The 22,452-nt window shown below is 44.7% G+C and overlaps 1 protein-coding gene across 1 annotated transcript; it reads left to right on the top strand.

The window, feature by feature from the left end:
- The first annotated feature begins 562 nt into the window (after positions 1-562).
- On the top strand, positions 563-20,783 carry RND3 (Rho family GTPase 3). The gene is made up of 5 exons (XM_032355514.1): positions 563-991; positions 1,464-1,551; positions 13,120-13,229; positions 17,181-17,315; positions 18,749-20,783. Exons 1-5 carry the CDS (start codon positions 842-844, stop codon positions 18,998-19,000), a joined length of 735 nt encoding a protein of 244 aa, XP_032211405.1. The 5' UTR covers positions 563-841; the 3' UTR covers positions 19,001-20,783.
- The last annotated feature ends 1,669 nt before the right edge of the window (positions 20,784-22,452 follow it).

Raw genomic sequence — 22,452 nt, 5'->3', positions numbered from 1 at the left:
AAACCTTTCTGCCTCCTCCTGAGTGACTGAAACTGACAGGTTTCAGAAGCCAGTGTGTTGCTGTGACCTAGACAAGCCAGTTCCCGCATCTGAAATAGCCTAGCTTAGCTATTGTTCCATGCCCTATATACGTGATACAAACCATTTCTTTCTTAAAAAAAAAAAAAAAATACAACCACTTAACCCTTCCTAACCCAAGAGAGCTTGCTGTTATTTTAATGATGGTTTTAACTTGGATGAGAAATGCTTTTGCTTTTACAAATGTTCATGAGGCTTATGTACATCAGCCCCTATTGAAACGTTTTTAAAGGAATCCTAATAAAAATCCCCATGCACAGACATTCCGTTTCCCCACCTCCTGCTGGACTCGCACAGTCCCATCCATCCGCAAAAGCATGGTTGGGGTCTTCAAGTTGTCCCAGAGGCTTAGTGTGGAAATAGATCCCGCACGGTCCCCCTAGAGGGCGCACTGTTTACATTTTCAGGGAGTAAGGAGAGGGCGCTTGCTCCCAGGCTCCATAAAAGGGGAGGAGGCGGATCGGTTTCCTTCTCTCATTGAGAAAGAGGATTGGAAGGCCGGGCGTATAAAGCCTTGCGGAGAGCGTGAAACAAAGCAGTCGGATCGGAATTGGACTTGGGAAGCGCGGTGTGGAGTCAGGCGTAAAACTTGTTGGAGGGGAGTAACGAGCCTGCTCCTCCAGCCCCCCGTCTGCGCGGCGCTTCCAGAGTTCCCCCCAGCTTCGGGTTGTATTTTTTTATATCTGCTTTTTATAGACAGAGAAGTATCTATTTTTCCTCTTAAGAGAAAATTCCTGTTCCAAGAGAAAATAAGGCAAGATCAATGAAGGAGAGAAGAGCCAGCCAGAAATTATCTAGTAAATCTATCATGGATCCTAATCAGAACGTGAAATGCAAGATAGTAGTAGTGGGAGACAGTCAGTGTGGGAAAACCGCGCTGCTGCACGTCTTCGCCAAGGACTGCTTCCCCGAGGTGAGTGCGGCCGGCCGGCCGGGGCTCGGACGCGGGAGGGGTCCGCCGGTGGGGATCCCCCCCGTCTGGGGTTGGGCTTCTCCTCGCATTGCCCCCCCTTCACCCCATTTTCTTTTCCTAAGCAGTCTTTCTTACTACTTTCCCCCTGGTGAGACTGCCGGGAAAGGGAAAGTGAGCTGGAACGTTTCGGGGACGCGTCTGCACATTCCGCTGTTAGCCTCTGAAACTTGTTCGGTCCTGGGTGCGGAACCCGGGCGGGGAGGTTTGGATCCTCACGTCTTGGGGAGCAGGGCGGTGCGGGTGATGAGGCTGGGGTTTCAGAAACGGGCCGCGTGTCTGGCGGGTGGGTTTTTTTTTTTTTTTTTTAATCGGGGAGTGAGGAAGCGATTTTCAGAGGGTGTTGTGCCGGTGTCGTGCTCTGTAGATAACCTCTTTGCCCTCTTTCCTGTCTCTGCCCATTTTGTTTGTCCAGAATTATGTCCCTACAGTGTTTGAGAATTACACGGCCAGTTTTGAAATCGACACACAAAGAATAGAGTTGAGCCTGTGGGACACTTCGGGTAAGACAGTCCTCGGACCGCGTGGCGCTTGGGGCGGGTTTCCAGCGGCACCGGGTGCGTGGCGGGTCTCGGGACCCCGCGCGGCACGCTCCCAAGCGCCCGACCGCGCGCCAGCCGCGCACTCTGCGCCCCTGGGTTAACTCTGCCTCTTCCGAGGGATTCCCGCGGTCCCTTCTGGGCGGGGTGGGGGACGACGAAGGCTAGGGGGGAATGGGAGTGGGGAGAGAAGGGCGCTGTGTGCCCGCCGGGTGACCCCGCTGTGGAAGCGCTGGTAGCCAGGTGGCCGGGGAGCGGCTGGCTCGGGGGGGAGGGGAGGTCGTTCCCCAGTCGCCTATGGGCGGCCAAGGTGGCCCGATGGGGGTGGGGGGAGAATGCGTGCGGGCCTCAGGACTACCGGGCTCGCGGCAGGCGCCCCTGCAGGAGCTAACCTGACGACTGTCGGAGGCGCGGGGAGCGCGGCGGGAATGGTGGGAGGTGGGGGAGAATCCCCGAAGCGACGCAGTTACGTGTGTATTCAGCTTTGGGGCGGGGGGAGCAACGTGAGCGCAGGCAGCCGCGGCGCTCCTGACGCCTACAGCCAGGAATGCGCTGGTGGCGCGGGCAGCACCCGGCGGAGCGGTCGCCGGCCCTCGTCTCCCGCCGCCCGCGCAGTCTCGGTGCGGATCCCCAGATCCTACACCCCTCGCCAGCCCCAGTGATCACGCCGCACCCCGCACCCCCACCCCGGCCCTCGCAGTTCTTTCCTGACTATTTCATCACCCTCTACCCGCCCGCAAGGCCGCGGGCAGTGCTCTTCGCCTTTGACCTTTCTGTCCAGTTGAATTACTGGCATCGTGGTGAATTATTTTCAAGGGTCCGGGGTTCAAGGCCGGGTTATCGCTTTCTGTGCGCCCACCCACCTACGTAGTGGGCGGTGGTAGGAAGGACGGGTACCCCTGGGGAGGTCCTCAGCACGCGGCTATTAGGGATCTGGCCTGGGCCTGGCTTGGTGGGGGCGGGAGGCGCCACCTGGAATCTCGGGCTGGTACCCGCCCCCCACACCGCAGTGCTCGGAGGATCGGAGGGGGAGAGGAGGAATCCCGTTTCACACAAGGGTGTCGCCTCTGGAGGAGGGACCACCGGGGAAGGCCGGGGGAAGGCCCCAGCGCTTGGGTCTGGGAGCTTAGCAGGGAGTCGGGCTGCTGCAGGTGGACCGAGCCAAATCCCGGGTGAAACTAGCGAGGAGGAGAGCGCAAGTGCCAACATGCAGCCGTTGCTGTCAAGCAGGGAGGCCCCGGAGGTGGACCTGCGCCCAGCTGGGAGTGGCCTCGTGGAAGTGCTTCTGGACTCTGCGAGCTTCCCACAGCCCTGGGTTTTAACTTCTGGAGCCCCCGGGGCGGGGAGGGGACACAACGGGATTAGAGAGCAAAAGGAAGGCACCAGACTGACAGGGTCGCCAGAGGCAGTCCCTGCACAAAGGCAAAGAAGTCTCGCACGAGCGCCTCTCCATGGCCGGTGCCAGATGCGCGTAGTGTTGGCGGTGGGAGGCGCTGAATTTGTTTCCACCTGAGTCAGGCTCTTCCTCAAGCTTGGCCAAGGGTAACAGAACCAGAACCTCACAGTGTTTTGTACTGGGCTGTGCACGCACCGTCTCGCGACTACAGGCACCGTGTGGATAGACAGAATGGAAGTGTATTAATTAATTCATTTATTTATTTATTTTTATTTTCAGTAGTTCCTGTTACCAGAATTGTAGCCTAGTACTTAATGCGCTCTGATTCCCAGACATACCGTGATATTTGTTATGCCTGGCGTGCAGGACAGCTGATACAGTACTAATAATTAGCGTCAGTACTTAACCCTCCCCCAGCCTGTTTGGACCTAATGTATAATAAGAGTTACTTAGGCATGGGGTCTGTAATTCTGATGCAGTGTTGATAAAAACCCGTGTTTAGATCTTAGCTACTGGTAACCAGGAATTTCTCTGTGCAAATCCCTACCTCCCTGAGTCTCATTTCCTCATCTTGAGAAAAAGATACAGAGCTAGACAGTGTGCAGGATCTCTCTTAGCTCTATGCTTCTTGGCCTTAGTATACCAGACAGGCAAGTTCTTTTGTTGACCGGGACCTCCATGGGCTTCAGCTCTGAGTCCCAGTGCATCTGGCATCCATCCTGGGGTTTTTCACCACCTACACAGCAAGCCAGGTTCTGAAGCGGGCCACCCCTTCCTGGTGGATTTAGGAAGGAAACTCACTTGGGTAGGGAGGGGGCATACCTGGCTTTATAGGAATGTTGGTCTTGCCTTCCCTGTGTCCTGCTTCATGAATCACAGGACCACCAGTGGAGAATTTAGATCAGGCAACCAAAGGGCTAAATTGACATTTTTAGAAGAGAAAAGGCACATTGTTTTTTCAAAGGCTAGAAAACAAACAGAATGTGGTCAGTTTACAGTTGCAGGCTATGCTACATGTGTGCAAGTAAAAGCACTTAGATATTCTCAAATATTTAATCCATGCCTGAGAGTGTGTAGTCCCTGCACACCTAACATCATGCTTTTCACACAGTAGTCATGGGGTAAAATCTGTTAAATGAAAAAATGAATAATCATATGCATAGTTTCCAAGGAGATAAGATTCTCTGACATTTATTACCACTGAATTACCTGTGCACAAAGAATGGCAACTTTATAAACACTGCCTTTCATCAGATTAAGGATAATCACCTGAAATGAAGTCTGTAGTTGAAATAATCACTGGTATTTTTATTTAATGAAACAAAACCTGTGCATGTTTAACTAAGATATAAAGGTTTCAAAAAACCATGATTAAGAAAACATCACACTGCAGAATTATCCAGTAATGAAATCTTAGTCGGAATTTAGATCTATACAAATGGGTGGAAAAAAGGCATAAGGGAATTATTTAGAATCCTATTACGCTGTTTGTGAGGTGAAATGTTAGTCACGCACTGTCACCAAGCACTTGTTAAATTCTGAGAATAGATTGTTTCCACCAAAAATGGTTTATCGTCCATGAGTGAAAAACGTCTAGCAAGAACCATTGTATCAGCTATGATGCAGATATGATAATCATATTAATTACCGAACATTTTTCTACTTCTTAAGGTTTTCATAACAAATTTCTGAACAGCATTATATTTTGACAAATATTTGACATTTTCTTTGCCCACTAAGACACTTGTTTAGTTCAGGTTGTGAAAATAATTGCATATGCCTGATGGCCTCTTGATATATTTATTTTTTCCAGGTGCTATCAGTCTCACTCTAGAGAGAACATTCCACCCAAATTTCTTCTTTAAAGTCCTAAATGTCAGATTTTCCTTCCCTTCTAGAACTCCGTGAAAGTTAACGATTAATTAGAAAAATGAGGTATGCCTCACTTCTCTTAGGTAGGAAGAGAGAGAGCATAAATCTTGTCCTTTACATGGTATTCACATCCTGTCTAGCCTCCTAGCAGAGGGGCAGACATTTAAGAGATGCAAGTAGTTGTCTTTTTGTGGCTTCTGTACTTGGACAGCTTCTCATCAGGGGTCTCCTTTTTCTCCCAGCAGTCATGCAATTATGCATAGGCAGAATTGCTACTTTGGGTTTAGGAAAGAACATCAAGTGGGATTAGGACATGTGGGGCCTCTTTGCACCAAGAGAAGAGAATTCACTCCCCACTTTTTGAGGCACAGATCTTAACACTTTACACGCCCCTCCCATCTTTCCACACCTACTAGGAACAGGCCCTCTGCTAGGCCTTAGAGAGCAGTGTTAATTTATAGTCTGGCCCCTAAGAGTCATACAGCCCTGGTGGGGCAGAGAGTGGGGAGAAAGAGCTCTTCCTGCCTAGTGTAGCTGATAATCAACTTACGTTGAGCTCATTTTGTCTGGTTCTTGTACCCAAGGGCTCTGTCCCATTTGGTTGCATTGTATTTTCCCTAGTGGGTAGTCCTTAGTGCTGATGCCTCCTTTAGATCCTGCTCAGGTAGGAAGCAGGTCCTCCTTCCCACCAATTAAAGCAACCACAAATGGCAGTTTGCCACTTGATTTCTTATAGTTTCTTGAAGTTAGTCCAGCTGTCCCCCAAAGTAAACAAAACCTTTTATATAATGTCACCATAAGTCCTCTAAAATGGGGATACTTAAAGGTAGTCTTTGGATACAGATTTGTCATAGTCTGGGCTTTAATGAGAAATAGACTACTGTTTCAATCGACGAGGTGACCATTTCTATTACTGGTTGTAGAAATGCTGGTATTGACTTTCAGATACATTCAGTGAGTTCCTGCAGAACAATGGGTAATGGTTTCAACATTTTGAAGTGATAAGTGAGACCAAAGTAGTTCTAATATCTTGTGTTTCAGAATGTGCCACATTTGCCAGGCACAAGCAATTTGTAGCATGAAGCCAAATGCCTACTAATAATAGGAACTTAGTCACTTAAGGATGACCATATCTTTTCCTAAGTGATTTGATTGCAGTGTAATTTCAGCAAACGTGATTTAAGGAGTAATAATCATTCATGCCAGCTTTTAACCTGTGCAAGTTAATGCACATTTATTTAAGGTATATTATTAGTTATCAAATACTCAATTCAGCTGCTAAAATCCCCCCACAATAACTATGCTCTTGCCTCGTGAACACTCTTTTGCATCTTGTCATGATACAAGCTGCCTTTTAGTCCATGGGTGCTAAAGTTAGCACTTCCTGTGTCAGTTTTTAGCATAATTAACAGAGAATGTAGTATTCTTTAAATCTTACACTTGAAGGAAAAGGGAAAAAGAAAAATCTCAATTATCCTTGGCCTGACTTTGAGGACACACTCCCATAGAAACGAGTCAGTGCCTATTACATTTGTACCTTACCCACCACATTGGAAGAATGGTCTTCGTGACAAGCACTGAATTGAAAGATTTCTTAACAGGGATAGAAGTATTTCAGCAGTGTTGAGGATTAATATATAGTTAATCCAGAAAAGCAGCTTCAAAAGAGTTCACTGGTCCCCCCCCTTTTTTTTTTTAATTTAATATGTGAATTGACCTGTTGAGGCAAGACCTATAGAAATGATTACAAAACCAGTGCTTTTAAGGTACTCTTTGTGCAGGAATTCTGCTAGATGCTGTGGGAGCAGGGGTGGGGATGGGGCAAAGCAGTTCCTGCCCTCAAGGTACTTACTGCATCCCCCCCACCCCGTCCTTGGAACCTTAGTCCTTGTTTTTATAGGAGGGTGAGTCCAGAGATTCTAAAGCCAGATTGATCGCACAGAAAGAAGATCCGAAGAATCGTTGAAGGCCACTGGGTCCGCCCAGGCCCCTGACTGGTGACTCATTCTCCTTGAAACCCACCACAATTCCTTCCTTATCTCTAGAAGTTGACTCAGTTCTTAAGAAGTCTTTAACATCTCTCCCACTTGAAAACATGCCTACAGTTAATGGCTATCAGTGAAAACTAGATTCTGAAAGTTGAAGAATTCTCGCTTAATCTCATTAGAGAAAGGAAGAGGGCAAGAATTTCCAAAGGAGCCGGAGATGCAGGAAGACTGTGACTCTCAAGGGCAAGGGCACATTGTGGGAAACCAGTTGGATTTTAAGGTGATAATGATCCCTAGCAGCTTTGAGTTTCAGAACCAGGCTCAATTCAGTGTTCACCCTGAAGCTCTGTAGGAGATGCAGATTAAAGCAAAAACAGCTCTGAATTTGTGTGGTGATTTTCAGTAAGCAATATATAAAACTATACTTGGAGATTTGTCCACCATGTATTTAAAAAAAAAAAAGTATAAATTCCCTTTCTAATTCTTCATCCGTTTCTAGACCTTTTAAAAAATCTCCTTTAGTCATGTTTTCTCCCCTCCCAATCTGGTTTCTTGCTAAATTGTACATTTCCATGAGGTGTCCAGCTTGAAATAACCAGATGTTTCTTCATTAATCCAATTCTTGCATGGAGATATGACACTAAAGACCAGTAGTTTTCTCCGATTAGCTCACCTTGCCTGGTGGGCTGTGCCAAATGAATTAGTTGTGCCTTAGCCATTCTCTGAGACCCTTGAAACATCTTAGTTACGACATATTAGCAACTTCACTCAGAGACCCCCTTGACAAACAAATTTCATCGGCATGGAATATAAGCTGCCTCAAGTTTCATCAGGTGTTGTGCACGTTGGTTTTGAAAACACAGCATGTGGCAAGGCGAATTCATGCATGGGACTCTGCTTCAAGGAGTTGGGTGCTTCAGTAATTATATCAGAGAATCTTCCCTCTATTACGAAATGATAATGTAAGTTTGAAAATACCTGTCTACACTTAGACTCTGAAGTTCTGTGACCTACCATGGTTCTTCTACTTGAAGTAAAGTATTTGGAGTCTTCTATTTTTTCAGGTATCTCAATAAGATTAGGAATTTAAAGCTAAAGCTTTATTCAGCGCTCAAAACCAGCAATCATTTCTGCCTCTTTGACTTTCCAACTGTGGACCTGCATTGCCCCCAGAAATTGAAAATATTGATTGTATTTTTATTACCATAAAATACAGGGTACACAGAAGTACCCTCAAATGTTCATAAAAATCTGTTCATAATTCTTACTAATCTGAACTTCTAAAGAAACAAAGGAAACAGCCTCCCTGGGAATGTCGGTTTGCATATTTATGAGCGTGGTGCTTAAAGTGCAGGCTACTTGAGGAAATCATTCTGCAGAATCTTCTGCTAAGTCAGACAAAAAAAGTTCTGCCCAGGCTTGATTCACATTTTTTTTTTTTTTTAGATTTTATTTATTTATTTGACAGATAGAGAGAAGGAACACAAACAGGGGAAGTGGGAGAGGGAGAAGCAGGCTCCTCACTGAGCAGGGAGCCTGATGTGGGGCTCCATCCCAGGACCCTGGGATCATGATCTGAGCTGAAAGCAGATGCTTAACCGACTGAGCCGTCCAGGTGCCCCTTGATTCACATTCGTTAGATGATTGCTGGTTGGAAGCTTTCACTCTCAGTAGAGATGGCATGAGGAAATGGAATCTGGTAATAATTGGGCAGCTCCTGTAGGCTCATATGTTAGCTGCTGTTTGGTACAGATGTTCTTTTGCTGACCACTAAAAATACCAAAGGTTAATATATTTTCTCGGCCAAAATCATGCGGTATTCCCAGTTACATTGTTCTTGGTAGGCATTTCTTAGAGGAGATGGGGAAGTTTTTCAATTTCAGGTTCAAGGAAAGGGAGTGGCGTTTATGAAATAACTCAACGAGGAGGGTTTGCAGCTCTGAAACTCCTGTAAAGCCTCAGTGTTTGAACTGGTTTTGCAAAAGGTTCCATAAAGCCTCCCTTTTGGGCATGAATCTTCTTACATATACATTTAATTATGGACATATATGGCATGTTCTATCTTTGTGTGAGGATGACTGAAGCAAGCAGCTATGCGTCTCAGAATTAGTTTCTGGGTGAGGCACTTTGTGACTATTCTTGGGCTGGAAACACTGCTGTCACCCGGAATTAATGATCTTGAAGACAAAGATAATTAGACCTGAAGTTTCAAAAGTGTTTTAGAACTTTGCTGATGTTGGCTAAGCCTGAGGAACTCTGAGAGCCCCCAGTGCACCCTGATTCTGGTCTACCCAGAGCAAAGCTCTCTGACTGTATGGGGCGGGGGATGGACACACTTTGCATATGTGCTGTAGTTGTGTCTTGACAGTACAGAGTTTTCTGGCGTTTTCCCTTTGGTGGTCTGAGAGGTGAATTAGGAAGGACTTTGGAATAGCACTGTGTGCTTAGAGTTCCATGGAGTGGGGCAGAAATGCAGCATCTGGGAATTCTGTAGGCGTGGAGCCTGGTGCACGCGCTGAGGGAGAGTTGTACTTGACAAGCAAAGCTCGGTACCTGGACTAACTGAACTAGGCCTTAGCACATTCCTGGGCAGTAGAGTACTGGCCCTAGGGTACTGCCCTTTCCAGTTCGGTACTTCCTTACTTACAGAACGTGGGGCGCCCTTCCTTGTGTTGGGTTCAGTCCTGCGTGTTTCCTGGAAGCTTTTTATGTGCATCTCCTGAATCTATGGAAGTTAAGTGTTTTTTGCTCTTTGGCTTCATGGGATGTTTTAAGACTTTTCTGGAGGGATGTAGGAGTTCGAGGCAGACACAGTCCTTGTCCTCGGCTTGCTTTCGGCTCCTCCTTTTCGTGTCACTTTTCCTTCCCACATTGCTTGCCACTTCCCAGGGGCATTCCTGGAATTCCTCCTCTTTTTCCCTTGGCTGGTGAGTTACACCACGCATGCCAATGCTTACACCCCGCCCTCTCCAGCTTTGCTTTCTTACTTCTTTGTGCAGTAGCACGGGCTTTACGGGAAGAATAAGGAAGAATTCAGAGTGTAAACAGAGTGGACACTGTCAAATGACACAGGAGTTTTTTCCTTTTTTTTTTTAAACTGAAGGCCCTGCTTAGTTGATGAATTCTTACGAGTTTTTCCTGGTAGAAGAGTTCTCTATAATTCTATATTGTCTTTTCTTTTTTTCTTTACTGCAAAACAGTAGAGACAGATTTTTTGATCCGAGAAGTTTTCACCTGAAGCCTATCAAAAAATAAAATTAACAAATGGCCTTTTTATTTTTAATGACAAATTATTCTTATAGTTAGTGGTTAGACAAATTACGCTTATAACTAATAAAGGTGGGGACTACTTTTATTACCACCCTTGGACACTTGTTGATCTGAAAGTTTTGCCGTTCATTAGCAAAAGTAATAAGATCGGATCAAAGTGTCATTCCTAATTAGATCTTGTTAAAGCTCCTAAAAATTATACCTCTGTACCTCACCAAGCAAGGTAGTTTCCTTCTCAGGAACCTTCACATACAAATATATTTTCATTCAGAATACTAAGCCCAATAAAAATAAAAGTAGAAACAGACCTCCATAGGAATTTGGTTTCAGTTGCAAACTCTGTTTTCGTTTTCAAGTCAGGCCAGTGTCTGCATTCTACAGATATATGGGTATACCTACTAAGCCAGAGGCCAGCTCGCTTGATAGTAGTAAGCAGGGGTCTCCAGGCTTGTCTGAGGCCTGAAGACAAAGCTGGATCCTCTTTGTGGCCATATGCTGGGTGGGGGAGGGAAGCCCGGTTCACAAAAGGGAGAGAGGGTTATTCTCTGCAGCCCCGAGTGCTGAAACAATTCCTCTAGATTTTACAGTAGTCCCAGTGTTAATTATCCTATTTTAGCACCTTGGTAATTCCCCAGATGTCTCTCCTAATTTTGTATTGGGCAAAGATGGTCTCCATTGGTAGGTAGAGTACTCTTTGATCCAAGATCAGGGGGAGTACTCTTACCCAGTCCTCTACGTCTTCCTGTCCGGAAAGCACCTGGAGCTGCCTTGTTGAGGTCTGATTCAGGCTGGAAAGTAGCCGCCATGGGTTAGTTGCATTTTGTAATGTGAGTGATTACCTAAGAAAGATCTCCGAGGCCTTGTTGGCCTCCTGACCACTGGTATTGTTGAAGAGCTGTACTTTATGGATTTGGGGTCCTGTTCCATCTTGCCAACTTGGAAAAGAAGAGGAAGTCCCTGCGTACGTTTCTAGTATTTTGGATTTCCACTCTGCCATGTGGAATCTTCTGACTCTTGTGTTTGGCAAGAGACTTTCTGAATGTTTAGGGAAGAAACTGTTTCAAAGTTGGACTTCGGACCGAGAAGCCAGAGAGGCTGTAATGGAACTTCACAGAACAAATACAGAAATAACCATAATACTCGGAAACAGTGATAAGCCACCTCATTTCTGAGACCTATCAAAAATGTTTAAATTAGTGAGCTGTTTGTGAATTACTCTCTTGACCTCAGAATTCTTCAAGTGGCTGAAAAGGCAGTCACAACTTGTCAGAGACAGCTTCTTTCCAGTATGCATGTCTTAATATTTAAAATGACTTGATTTTCTTTTTCTTTTTTTTTTTTAAACTCTAAACCCTTTAAGCTTTTGGAAAATGTCCTTCAGTTGTCAGTCTCTGTTACACCAGAGCCCTGATTCCAGATGTGTGTAGGGAGCTACTGTAGCTTGTGAAAAATTCTGGCTTAGATTTCTTCCTGGTTCCTAGAACATTCACGTCTTCCTTGTAGACACAGCCGGCTTGTGGTTGTCATGACCTTCCTGAAAAGCAGCCAGTGAAAAGGCCACAGTGCCCATGGGGTCAGGTAGTGAGCTAGGGACCCAAGATAGAGTGTGGAGAGGGACAGTGCACCTTGATTCTGATAACTTGGAGATCTCCAGAGCAGCCTCCTGAAAAATGTTGATTTGATAGAATTGTAAAGGATTGTTTTAAAAGCCTCTTCAGTCGCTCTTCTCCTGACTTTGACTGTGGAGGTTTGATTTCTCAGACGACAACATGGCATGTTTTTCTGCTGGAAATGGAAGGTGTTGTCAAAATGAAATTGGGTTTCAAAACAACTTCAGTAGCTTAGATTTTCTTTCTCTCTTCTGGACTCAAATGTGTATGCATGTGAAACAATCTTCACATGATGGCTTGTGAAATGTCAGAACACACATTCAGTATACAGAATATGGTTGATGACTTCCTTCAAGAACAAGTAACATCAGCAACTTGTGTTTAATTTTGTAGTCCCACCATTTTATAATAATTGACTTCATGTAATGGCCCATTCTTTGGGATTCTTAAAGGAATAGAAGAGATTTTTCTAAATGAGGAGATGGTTCTGGGGTTGTATTAATTGGGTGGTAACTTGAACCTTTCGGGTACCCTGGATTTAGCGTGGGCTGAGATCCTTCCCTCTCCGAAATGGAACTGTGTGAAAAAGGGACATCATCCAATATGACATTTGTTACATTCTTTGGTTGTAACAGGAAGAGAGCCCATATAGGGTTTGGGGGTAAGTTTAAGTGAGCAAGCTCACAGATCAGTGGCTTCTCTAAACTTATAATTTTGCGATAGGGTGGCTTTGTGTTTGCTGCACTTCTCCTTGCAGAGCTGGCCCTTTCTTCCCTCCCCCACTCAGCGCCATCCTGTTGTCAGAGAGATCCTGAGTTCTGGTCCCCTTCCCAAGAAGTAGCGCCATTTGTGGCGCTTACTACCACTCAGCTTGTAATATCAACAACACAACCATAACCATACCATGGTTGATGCTTACCCATCCCCCACTAAGTGCCAGTCCCTGCCCGCGTTCCTTTAATCCTGGGTCGATACTGTTGTCATCTTCATTTTAGAATAGAGAATCAAGAGACACAAGAACCCTGAATCTCCCTTGCCCCCCCCCCCTTCAGGGGCGGAGATAGATTTGTGCCCCAGGTCCCCTGACTACTGATGCTTCCGCCCTGCACATCACCCATGTGCCGTTAGAGATGGGGGACTGTGCAGATTGCAACCTAAGGTCCTGGCTGCTCCCCTTGAATTTGAGCCAGATACCCATGAGGCTTCATTGTCTTCTGGTAGAAGTGGAATATATTACCCCTGGGCTTTCGCTGGTTTGCCTTCTTTTCTAAGATGAGAAGAGGTGGGAATGGGGCTATGTGACAGTCAAGGGATCTAGCTCAGAAGGGTGGCGTTCATGTATGAGGGATACATGGAATTTTGATCTGAAAATGTGTGTATCTCTGTTCCTTCTCAGGTTCTCCTTACTATGACAACGTCCGGCCCCTCTCTTACCCGGATTCAGACGCTGTGCTCATTTGCTTTGACATCAGTAGGCCAGAGACTCTGGACAGCGTCCTAAAAAAGGCAAGTGCTGGGGACGAGGGCCCAGTTCAGTCTGGCCCATGTGTAAAACAGACACGGGAGGTTGGCTGGGGGGGTCCAACACTCTGCTTAATACTGTGGCAACATATTTCGTAATTAGAAGATTGGAAAAAAAAAACCCATACCATACTGGTGTTTCCACAGATACTTGCCACAAGTTTTTTTTTTTTTTAATATTTTATTTATTTATTTGACAGACAGCGATCACAAGTAGGCAGAGAGGCAGCAGAGAGGGAGGAGGAAGCAGGCTCCCCGCCGAGCAGAGAGCCCGATGGGGGGCTCGATCCCAGGACCCTGGGATCATGACCTGAGCCGAGGGCAGAGGCTTAACCCACTGAGCCACCCAGGTGCCCCTGCATGTCACAGGTTTTGATGATGAACCTGCGTAAGAGTTTGTTTCATTTTAAGAAACAAGATACCCTATAAAGAGCCTCTGTGTTTATTCTTTGGGCAGAAAGGTGCAGCTAAAAATAATGATACTTGATTACTCTCAAGCACGTGTCGTCTTTTTCCATCCTTCCTTTCCCCTATAGTTTGCGCCTTAGTTACATTGACCTCAGCTTAGTGAAATGAATGCAATAACTGCCCTTTCAATAAAGAAGCTGTGCTTCGATAATGATGTTATTTATTAGAAATAGAACTGTCATACGGGGGAGGGGAGGTGTGTTTACAGACATTAGACAAAGTGAATTGTGATCAGAGAGCAATCATAGAGTAATAAAAACAGGGGTTGTAAACACGTGAAGAGAACATAGCCGGTTTCTGAGGGTTCGTGAGGTTTAGTAGGTGGAAAAGGGCCCTGAGCAAGCTCAGGCTGGAAGCAGGAGGAAGGGGGCATGTTGCAGGCTGGGTCACAGATCTCTCCTACAGATCCTGGGGAGACCCGGAGGGAGGAGGAGTGTTTCTGGGCCTCCACCAGCCTAGGACTGAATCTCCTGCTAGTCCCAGAAGGCATGCGTGTGTCCGTGCATCACCGTGGATTAACCATTAGCTGTTTTCTCAGTCCTGGCCTGAGAGCTCTCCAGCTGGAAGTTTCAGAACCAGACCCTTCTGTAACACACCGACCCTTACCCGCCCCCCCGGCCCACGCCCCCCCCCCCCGCCCCTTGCGTTGAGTCTTAGGCAGAGAATGTGGTTGAGAGCCAGGTAGTGTTTTCATTATCTTACGTGTTTTTGTTACTTTACATTTCCCTGTTAGACTTGCTTGTCTCAGGTGTCATTAGGAAATTAGGATTTGGACGGTGATGCAGTCGTTCCTCATGGCTGTTTACCAAACATGACAAACACAGTTAGCTTCGGGAAGGATGAATTTCTTGAAAGATCAAAGGCTCTTTTTAACTCTGTTCAGTTTTCAGTAATGTGTTTTCTAACGCAAATAATGCTAATGTTTGTCAGATTCGGGCAGGAATACACCTTTCCTGTCTTCAAGGCTTGTGAACAGTTGCTAGACATGCAGAGGGAGGCCAGAGGCATTACACAGCCGAGGAGCAGCGTAACGATGTGTCTACGGCTTGTCTGTAGATGAAAGAGATTGCTTATTTACTGGGGTGTTCACTTGATGTAGTATCAAGTTATGCATAATTTATGATGAAAAGCCTTGCTCTTGTTTTATTTTGCCTTCGTATTCTGAGACCTAATGAATAGTGACTCTGGCCTTAGAGATATTAATGAATATGTTTTACATTTGTGTGAAGTTTAAGGCTCATGATAACCCGTGCTGTGGTTTGTCTTGATTAATTGGCTCTTTAAGTCCTTGAATATCAGAGAGTTTCGAGTGACATAAAGCAGGATAGATCTTTTTATTTATTTATTTATTTTTCCAGTTCATCTGCTTGTTGCCATCTAGCAAATGGTAGATGCTTCTAAATAACTCCAGAGGAAAGGAAGGGAGGAGGTAGTTGATGGATCAATTAGGCTCTCGTGGAAAGTGAATTACTTCCTTTAGTCTGCCCTAAGTACACGTCTGGACCTGGAGATGTCCCCTCTAGTGGTCTTTTTTTATTTTTTATTTTTTTTTAAGATTTTATTTATTTATTTGACAGAGAGAGATCACAAGTAGGCAGAGAGGCAGGCAGAGAGAGGGGGGAAGCAGGCTACCTGCTGAGGAGAGAGCCGGATGCGGGGCTCGATCCCATAACCCTGAGATCACGACCTGAGCCGAAGGCAGAGACTTTAACGCACTGAGCCAGGCAGGCGCCCCTCTAGTGGTCTTTTTTTTAAAAAGTCCCGTAGGATGTCCTTCTGTTCTAGTATTACTACATTCATGGCATTGTCACCCTTGCTCTTCTGTGAATTCCACAACAATGTCTTAATCTTTTTAATGACCACAGTACCTAGTAAAACCCATGATGCGTATTTATATGTGTGGTCTGGGAGAGCCAGCCTGGGTCCTGATATCCACCCTCCAGTCCCCCTTCTCCAGGAGCCAGAGCTCTCCTGGGAACACTCTGAACCCCTGACTCCCGTCCTGATGGTCATCTCAAGCTTGAGGAAATGAAACCACAAAAAGCTGTTCGCTCTTAAAAGAGGACAATTGGAATTCCTTGTTAGGCATTTCTGGAGGTTCTAATAATTCTGGTTAGGTCACGTGACAACTAGCCAAGTTGGACTAAATTGAAACATTTAACAACTTAATGTAATTTAAAACTAACTTAAGGGCATAACAACCATAGGAGCAGATGCTTCTCTGAGAGCTCAAAAGATGGGCCTTTGTAAATGTCATGGTCTGTGGTGTTCTAGTCTCTTGAATGGAGGGTGTGGTTTTTGTTGTTGTTGTTTTTTGAAGATTTTATTTATTTGACAGAGATAATGAGAGAGGAGGACAAGCAGGGGGAGTGGGAGAGGGAGAAGCAGGCTCTCCTCCAAGCAGGGAGCCCGATCAGTGCGGGACTCAATCCCAGGACCCTGAGATGATGACCTGAGCCAAAGGCAGACACTTAACTACTGAGCCATCCAGGCGCCCTAGTGAAGTTATTAACATTGTCTCCTGTTTCTGATACGTCACTAGAAATTTCAGCCCATGGTGGCTGTTCAGTCCTTCTTGACGGAATTTGTGGATGCATCCCGTGCTTGCGTTGACTCTGCCTTATTCCCAGGCTTCCATGCAGGGAAATTCCAGCTCGCAATGTTCTGAGGATCTAGTTGCTTGTTAGAATATATAATTATTCCTAAGGCACTTTTATCTTTCAGAGATACCCTAATAATTAAGAAATTAATGATGCTACTACCCCCAGCACGTCTCTTGCAGTAGGGATGGATGATGAGTCACAGAGAGAACAGATAATGTACATAAGTGTTCCCTAATGGGTCCACTTTAAAAAGTAGTAAAACTTTGGGGCGCCTGGGTGGCTCATTTTGTTAAGCATCTGCCTTTGGCTCAGGTCATGACCCCAGGGTGCTGGGATGGGGCGCTACATCGGGCTTCCTGCTCAGCGGGGAGACTGCATCTCCTCCTCCCTCTGCCCTCCCCTCCACTTGTGCACACAGCGGGCATGCTCTCTCTTTCTCAAATAAATAAGGACAAAAGTTTTAGGAAGTAGTAAAACTCGGGATGCCCGGGTGGCTCAGTCAGTTAAGCACCTGCCTTGGGCTCAGGTCATGATAGCAAGTTCTTGGAACCCAGCCCTGCGTCGGGCTCCCTGCTCAGCAGGAAGCCTGCTTCTCCCTCTGCCTGTCACTCCCCCTGCTTGTGCACTCTGTCTCTCTCTGAAAAATAAATAAATCTTTTTAAAGAATCATGAAATTTAATATGTGAAAGATAAATGTGAATTTGCTTCTTCATTGGAAGTGACACTTTCTTTCAGATGTTCTTTTTGAGCCCCGTTCCCAGTGTCTGCCAGTGGAAGAATTGTTGACCAATATGTAGATGCCTTTGTTAATATATAGATGTACTTTGTTAATTTTCATCTTTCTCCTCTCTTCCTGCCCCCATAGTGGAAAGGTGAAATCCAGGAGTTTTGCCCCAACACCAAAATGCTTTTGGTTGGCTGCAAATCTGACCTTCGGACAGATGTCAGTACCTTAGTAGAGCTCTCAAATCACAGACAGACGCCAGTGTCCTATGATCAGGTATGTATGTTGTCAGGGTGCAGATGTGGCTTTCGAAGAGGGACACAGTATCATTCCTAAGAAAATAAAAGTAGCTGCTCTTCTAAAGGTTCAGCCAGGGGTCAACTCCAGGTTGAATAAAGGCTCTTGAGTAAGATACAGAGATACAAGATACAAAGGCTCTTGAGTAAGATCCCCCATGTTGGGATGGGGACATCTGGAGAAAAGGGCTGGCGATTTGGTGCCTCTGCCTTTACAGCGACCATCAGAGCCCCCCATGACAGCCCATTGCTCAGATTGTGAAGACTGCAAAGTGATGTGGAGCAGACAGGGGCTTGGCTGAGGTTTTGATGGCACTGATGCCTGGCCCTCTCGAAAAACTTCTTGATATTTTTTTAGCAGTTTACTTTATATAAGGATTATATAAGGATAGATGTGTATGCATAAATTAAGACAAGTTTAGGGACCATCTTTCAAAATGTGAAATGCCCGGTCATTGAGTAGGGTAATCACATGATACTTGATTACTGAGTATATAAATGGTGGGTCATATTCAGCCCTTTGTCTGTCTCTGCAACTCTCACTGGGTTTAAAGTTAAATAGGTCTAAGAGATGATGTGGTCAGATTGGTAATACTCTTTGAGAGAGGTAATCTTACTTTACACTCAGCAGTACAATCAAATACTTAAGGAGGACATGGCCAGTGAAGGTAGAACTTTCCATAAAACTGTCTTCTAGAGACGAATCATTTCTCTAGATGTTTCCCCCAAGTGTCTAGAAGGGAGGAGGATCACTTTCAGACGTTCATTCTCCTATAACTTAAAACCAGAATTAAAGAGAGTTAAAGTTAACCAGCTAGAATTTTCCCTCGTATTCATCATTTTAAATACTGCAGTCATGTTTGTCTTACGTGTCTCATTAATAACAACCTAGTTCCTTCAGTAAGTCATTTTGGTCCACACATGCTTATTACTGTCTACACCTTGTCTGGTCTGTGTTTAGAATGTCTGTATGTTGTGTTTCCCACAGTTCTGGATGCCACAACAGGGTTACTCCTTTTGGCTGTCCAATTCAAAAAGGGTTCTAAATACCCTTCCCTCCCCCTGTTTTTTATACAGCCTATTCACGAATCTTGAGCACCATTTACACTCGAGAAATCAGACTTTCGCACCTCTCGCAAGTCAAGCACTATCTATTGAGTGATGATAATTGAACATCTTAGGGGACTGAGTCTTGACCGCAGATATTTATGAAATGATTTATTATTAAAATTTAGTATGAATAATTACAATTTTTAAACGGAGAGGATTTCTTTTGCAGTGACACTTGGGAAAGACAGTTCGCATATTAGAAATTTTTTGTGCCGCACTGTTACTTTGTGGTATCGGGAAGACCCTCTGTAACTTTCCCCCGCGACTTATTGCCGATTATGATGGCATTCTTTCGCTTTTCAGGGGGCAAATATGGCCAAACAGATTGGAGCAGCCACGTACATCGAGTGCTCAGCTTTACAGTCAGAAAATAGCGTCAGAGACATTTTCCACGTTGCCACCTTGGCGTGTGTAAACAAGACAAATAAAAACGTGAAGCGGAATAAATCACAGAGGGCCACAAAGCGGATCTCACACATGCCCAGCAGACCAGAACTCTCTGCAGTTGCTACGGACTTACGAAAGGACAAAGCGAAGAGTTGCACTGTGATGTGAACCCCCAGCCCGTTCTCTTGAAGGGAGGACAAGGACGCCTCGTGTAAAGAACACAAACCGCAGACAGAAAGGCGACACCCGAGTGACGTGCACAGCCAGAGTCACATTCTGGAGGCTTAGGAGGTGTTGGAAAAGAGGCTCATCTTTTTGGAATCCTGTCCTTAGGTTCGGCATGTAGAACAGGTGGTGACGTGAACACATGGAAGGGTTTGAAAGTGTGACTTGAAAAATAGGCCAAAAAAGAGAGATTCACATGGGCTAGAGGTAGATAGGAGGAACACAAGGACCTCCCCGGAGAAGAATCACGCTCTGAATGGTGCTTGCGTTTTTGTTTTTCTTCGTTACAGTCTATTCATGGATCTCTACTTTGATTTGATTTTTAAATGTTTTAATCTCCTTTACAGAAAAGTATATATTAATATACCGTCCTCATTGGGGAACTGGCACTGTGACCTTAGCGTTTAGTTTTCTAGAGGATGTGATCTAATTTCCTCCTAGCTCATCATTAAAATGGAAATTGTATCAGGACCCATGGGATATCCAGAGGAAAAGTTGGGGAGGCTTTTTGAAATCTTGCCTTCCTGAAGATAGCTGAGCAAGGTGGTTCCAAAGAAAGGCTTTTGGAGTCTTGCAAGATACACAGACCAGCACTACAGAGATCAAAGAGATCAACTGGAAAAAAAGTTATCCGTTTTTATTCAGTCTGATGGTTCTGTTCATCCTTGTGATTGTCATGAAAAAGTGGTAAATTGCTCAGTGTGATATTTTTGTGCGCTGTTTAGAAAAGAGGGTGTGTGATTTCTTTTGCCATCATTGATGAAAATGCAAAGTCAAAGAAGAGGTGTCTTGGTTTGACGTCCTAAAATGATCCAAGGGGGGAAAATAATGTTAGGTACTATTTTCGCCTGAAGAGTTGATGAAGGAATAGTAGCAGAAAGCACAGTTTGTGAGTAAAGCTGTCTGGAATTCAGTCACCAAAAGTGCAAAGCAAAAGGCCTGTTAATTTTGGGATGAAGCTCCGGAAGTTGACAGCATCTAATGATCTCTTGGTTTATTTCACTTTCCTTTAAAAGAACAGCTATAAGAGAAGGACCCTCTTACCTAAGCTTTAGAGAATCCTTAAGAGGAAAAGTCTGTGATGTCAGTCCCGATGCTGTACTCGGGCATTTCCAGAGAGGGATTGCTAATCATCACTTACCCAGACTCACCCAAGGCCCGTGTTCAATACTTGATTGCTGTTGTTAGATAAAATAATCAGCATTTAAAAGAGTTTACAGATATTTTTTGACCAGTTCCTTTTAGAGCTTCTTTCAGAGAAGAAACCAGATCTGACCTGTTTATTGTTGGCGCTTGTTGAAAACGAGCTTTCTTTCCAGTGATAAAGCTTCATTTTTGAAGTGTTGAAGCTGTGCTCCCATTAAATTGTGGCAGGAGAGGAGATTAAGGTAATTACAACACTCAGTTCTTTGTCTCACAAGCACTTTGTTTTGTCTCTGCAAGAAAATACCATTCTAGTCATTTCCCACGAAGTACAGACGTTTTACCAACAGAACATGCTTTGGTCGATGCCGCATTATGCTTTGGGCAGTGTTACAAGATAGCTGGCAAGTGCTTTCTGTATTTAAATATTGTAAAGAGAAAAATAAGTTATAACTGTTAAAAGCAGAACTTTCATTGCATTTTTTTAAATGTTGAAGTCACTTTGTATGTTTGTTTGGTCAATGTTTCCGCAGTATTTATTAAAACATAATTTTTTTTTCCTTCAAATAAAAAAGTAACCATGTCTTTGTCTAAATGTGATTCGTCTGTTATTATCTACTTCCTGATTTAACTGTTCGATTTTGTTTAGTAGAGATGATGCGGGCATCTGGCCTCACGTTTTATTGAACTAGTTGGCTTTGAAATTTTTTTACTCTAGCCAGTAGTGAAAGTTTCCTGGGGATAGGAAAATCTGCCTTGATGAGAGGTTTTCATGAAGATTTCAAATAATAAGAAAATGGGGTATTAGATAAGTGATATCATAGACAAAAAGAGCTAGGGTACTGCCTAAGATTAAAAAAATAAGGAAAGGGGTGGGGTGCCTGGGTGGCTCAGTGGGTTAGGCTGCTGCCTTCAACTTGCGTCATGACCTCAGGGTCCTGGGATCGAGTCCTGAGTCGGGCTCTCTGCTCAGCGGGAAACCTGCTTCTGTCTCTCTGCCTGCCTCTCCACCTGCTTGTGATCGCTCTCTGTCAAATAAATAAATCTTTTAAAAAAAAAAATTTTTTTTAATTGTAAAAAAAATAAGGAAATTCGAAATTCCTTGGACTCCTTATGTAGTGAGAGTATGATGTGGTCTCAGGTCTGGTTTGTGTTCCTGCCTTTGATTCCCTGACCCATCCCCACCCCAGCTGCCGTCCCTAACCCAACCAACACCTTGGATTGCACTCTGTTCTTCACAGAGGCCAGTTGTGTAGCTGACCCAGGACCTAGCTATTAACAATTACAGGGAAGAAAAAAATGGCCATGTTTATGGTAGCAACATCTCTGAATAACACAGGGAGACAATATAAGCTGCTCCAGTGACCTGAGAGATGAAAGCAAGGAATAACTTCGAAAAATCTTGGCACATGAGTTCCACAGAAATGTCCAAAGATACTCCGTGTAGGACTTCAAAACTCAGCTGTTCTTTCAATATAGCTAAGTCACTTCCTATAAAAACTGAGGCCTTGTGGCTTTTTAAAAAAATTTTTTTCTATATATTTTTAAAGATCTTACTTATTTGTCAGAGATCACAAGTAGGCAGAGAGGCAGGCAGAGAGGGGGAAGCAGGCTCCCCACTGAGCAGAGAGCCCGATGTGGGGCTTGATCACAGGACCCTGGGATCATGACCTGAGCTGAAAGCAGAGGCTTTAACCCACTGAGACACCCAGGAGCCCTATCCTTGTGGCTTTTTAAAAAATGCCTCTAGCAATCTTTGAGGTATTGTTACTTGCTTGGAAATAATTCTCAGAAGCACAAAGGAGGGGAAAACCAGAGGAGCTGGCATCAGTGAACAAATTTAAAGAGCATTGACAGAATAGGATAGCCTTAAAAAAAATTGAGAAGGCATGACGAATTACCGAAAATGTAACTCATTCTTGTCAGTAAGCAATAAAGGAAATAAAAGTACTTTCCTAATTTTTGGTGTTGAGTAACTTCGAGGCTTAATATCTAAATCAGGCTTGCAAGAAATGTTTCTTAACAGTGACAGGCACAGAAACACACATACACACACACAGAGCTGAGGTTCTGCTGACCTTGGCAGTATTTTACAGGTTGTACAGTAATGTTTCCCCCTAGTGCATTGTTCTTTTCCAGTGGCTTTAATTTGCTAAACCAAAAAGAAAATTTTGTCTTCAGCCCCGGGCATGTATGCCTTCCTTTTCTCCTCTGACGTTTTGCTTCTGCAAACATTTATTCTAAGTGTTCTG

Source organism: Mustela erminea, chromosome 8 (assembly GCF_009829155.1).
Source record: "Mustela erminea isolate mMusErm1 chromosome 8, mMusErm1.Pri, whole genome shotgun sequence".
NCBI lineage: Eukaryota > Metazoa > Chordata > Mammalia > Carnivora > Mustelidae > Mustela > Mustela erminea.
This window is presented reverse-complemented; position numbering and strand designations above follow the sequence as displayed.

Bases quoted from the DNA above. Each gene is read 5' to 3' on its own strand.
- RND3 (XM_032355514.1), top strand. From the start codon at position 842: ATGAAGGAGAGAAGAGCCAGCCAGAAATTATCTAGTAAATCTATCATG. The intron at 992-1,463 runs GTGAGTGCGGCC...TTGTTTGTCCAG, and splicing joins CCAAGGACTGCTTCCCCGAG to AATTATGTCCCTACAGTGTT. The intron at 13,230-17,180 runs GCAAGTGCTGGG...CTGCCCCCATAG, and splicing joins TGGACAGCGTCCTAAAAAAG to TGGAAAGGTGAAATCCAGGA.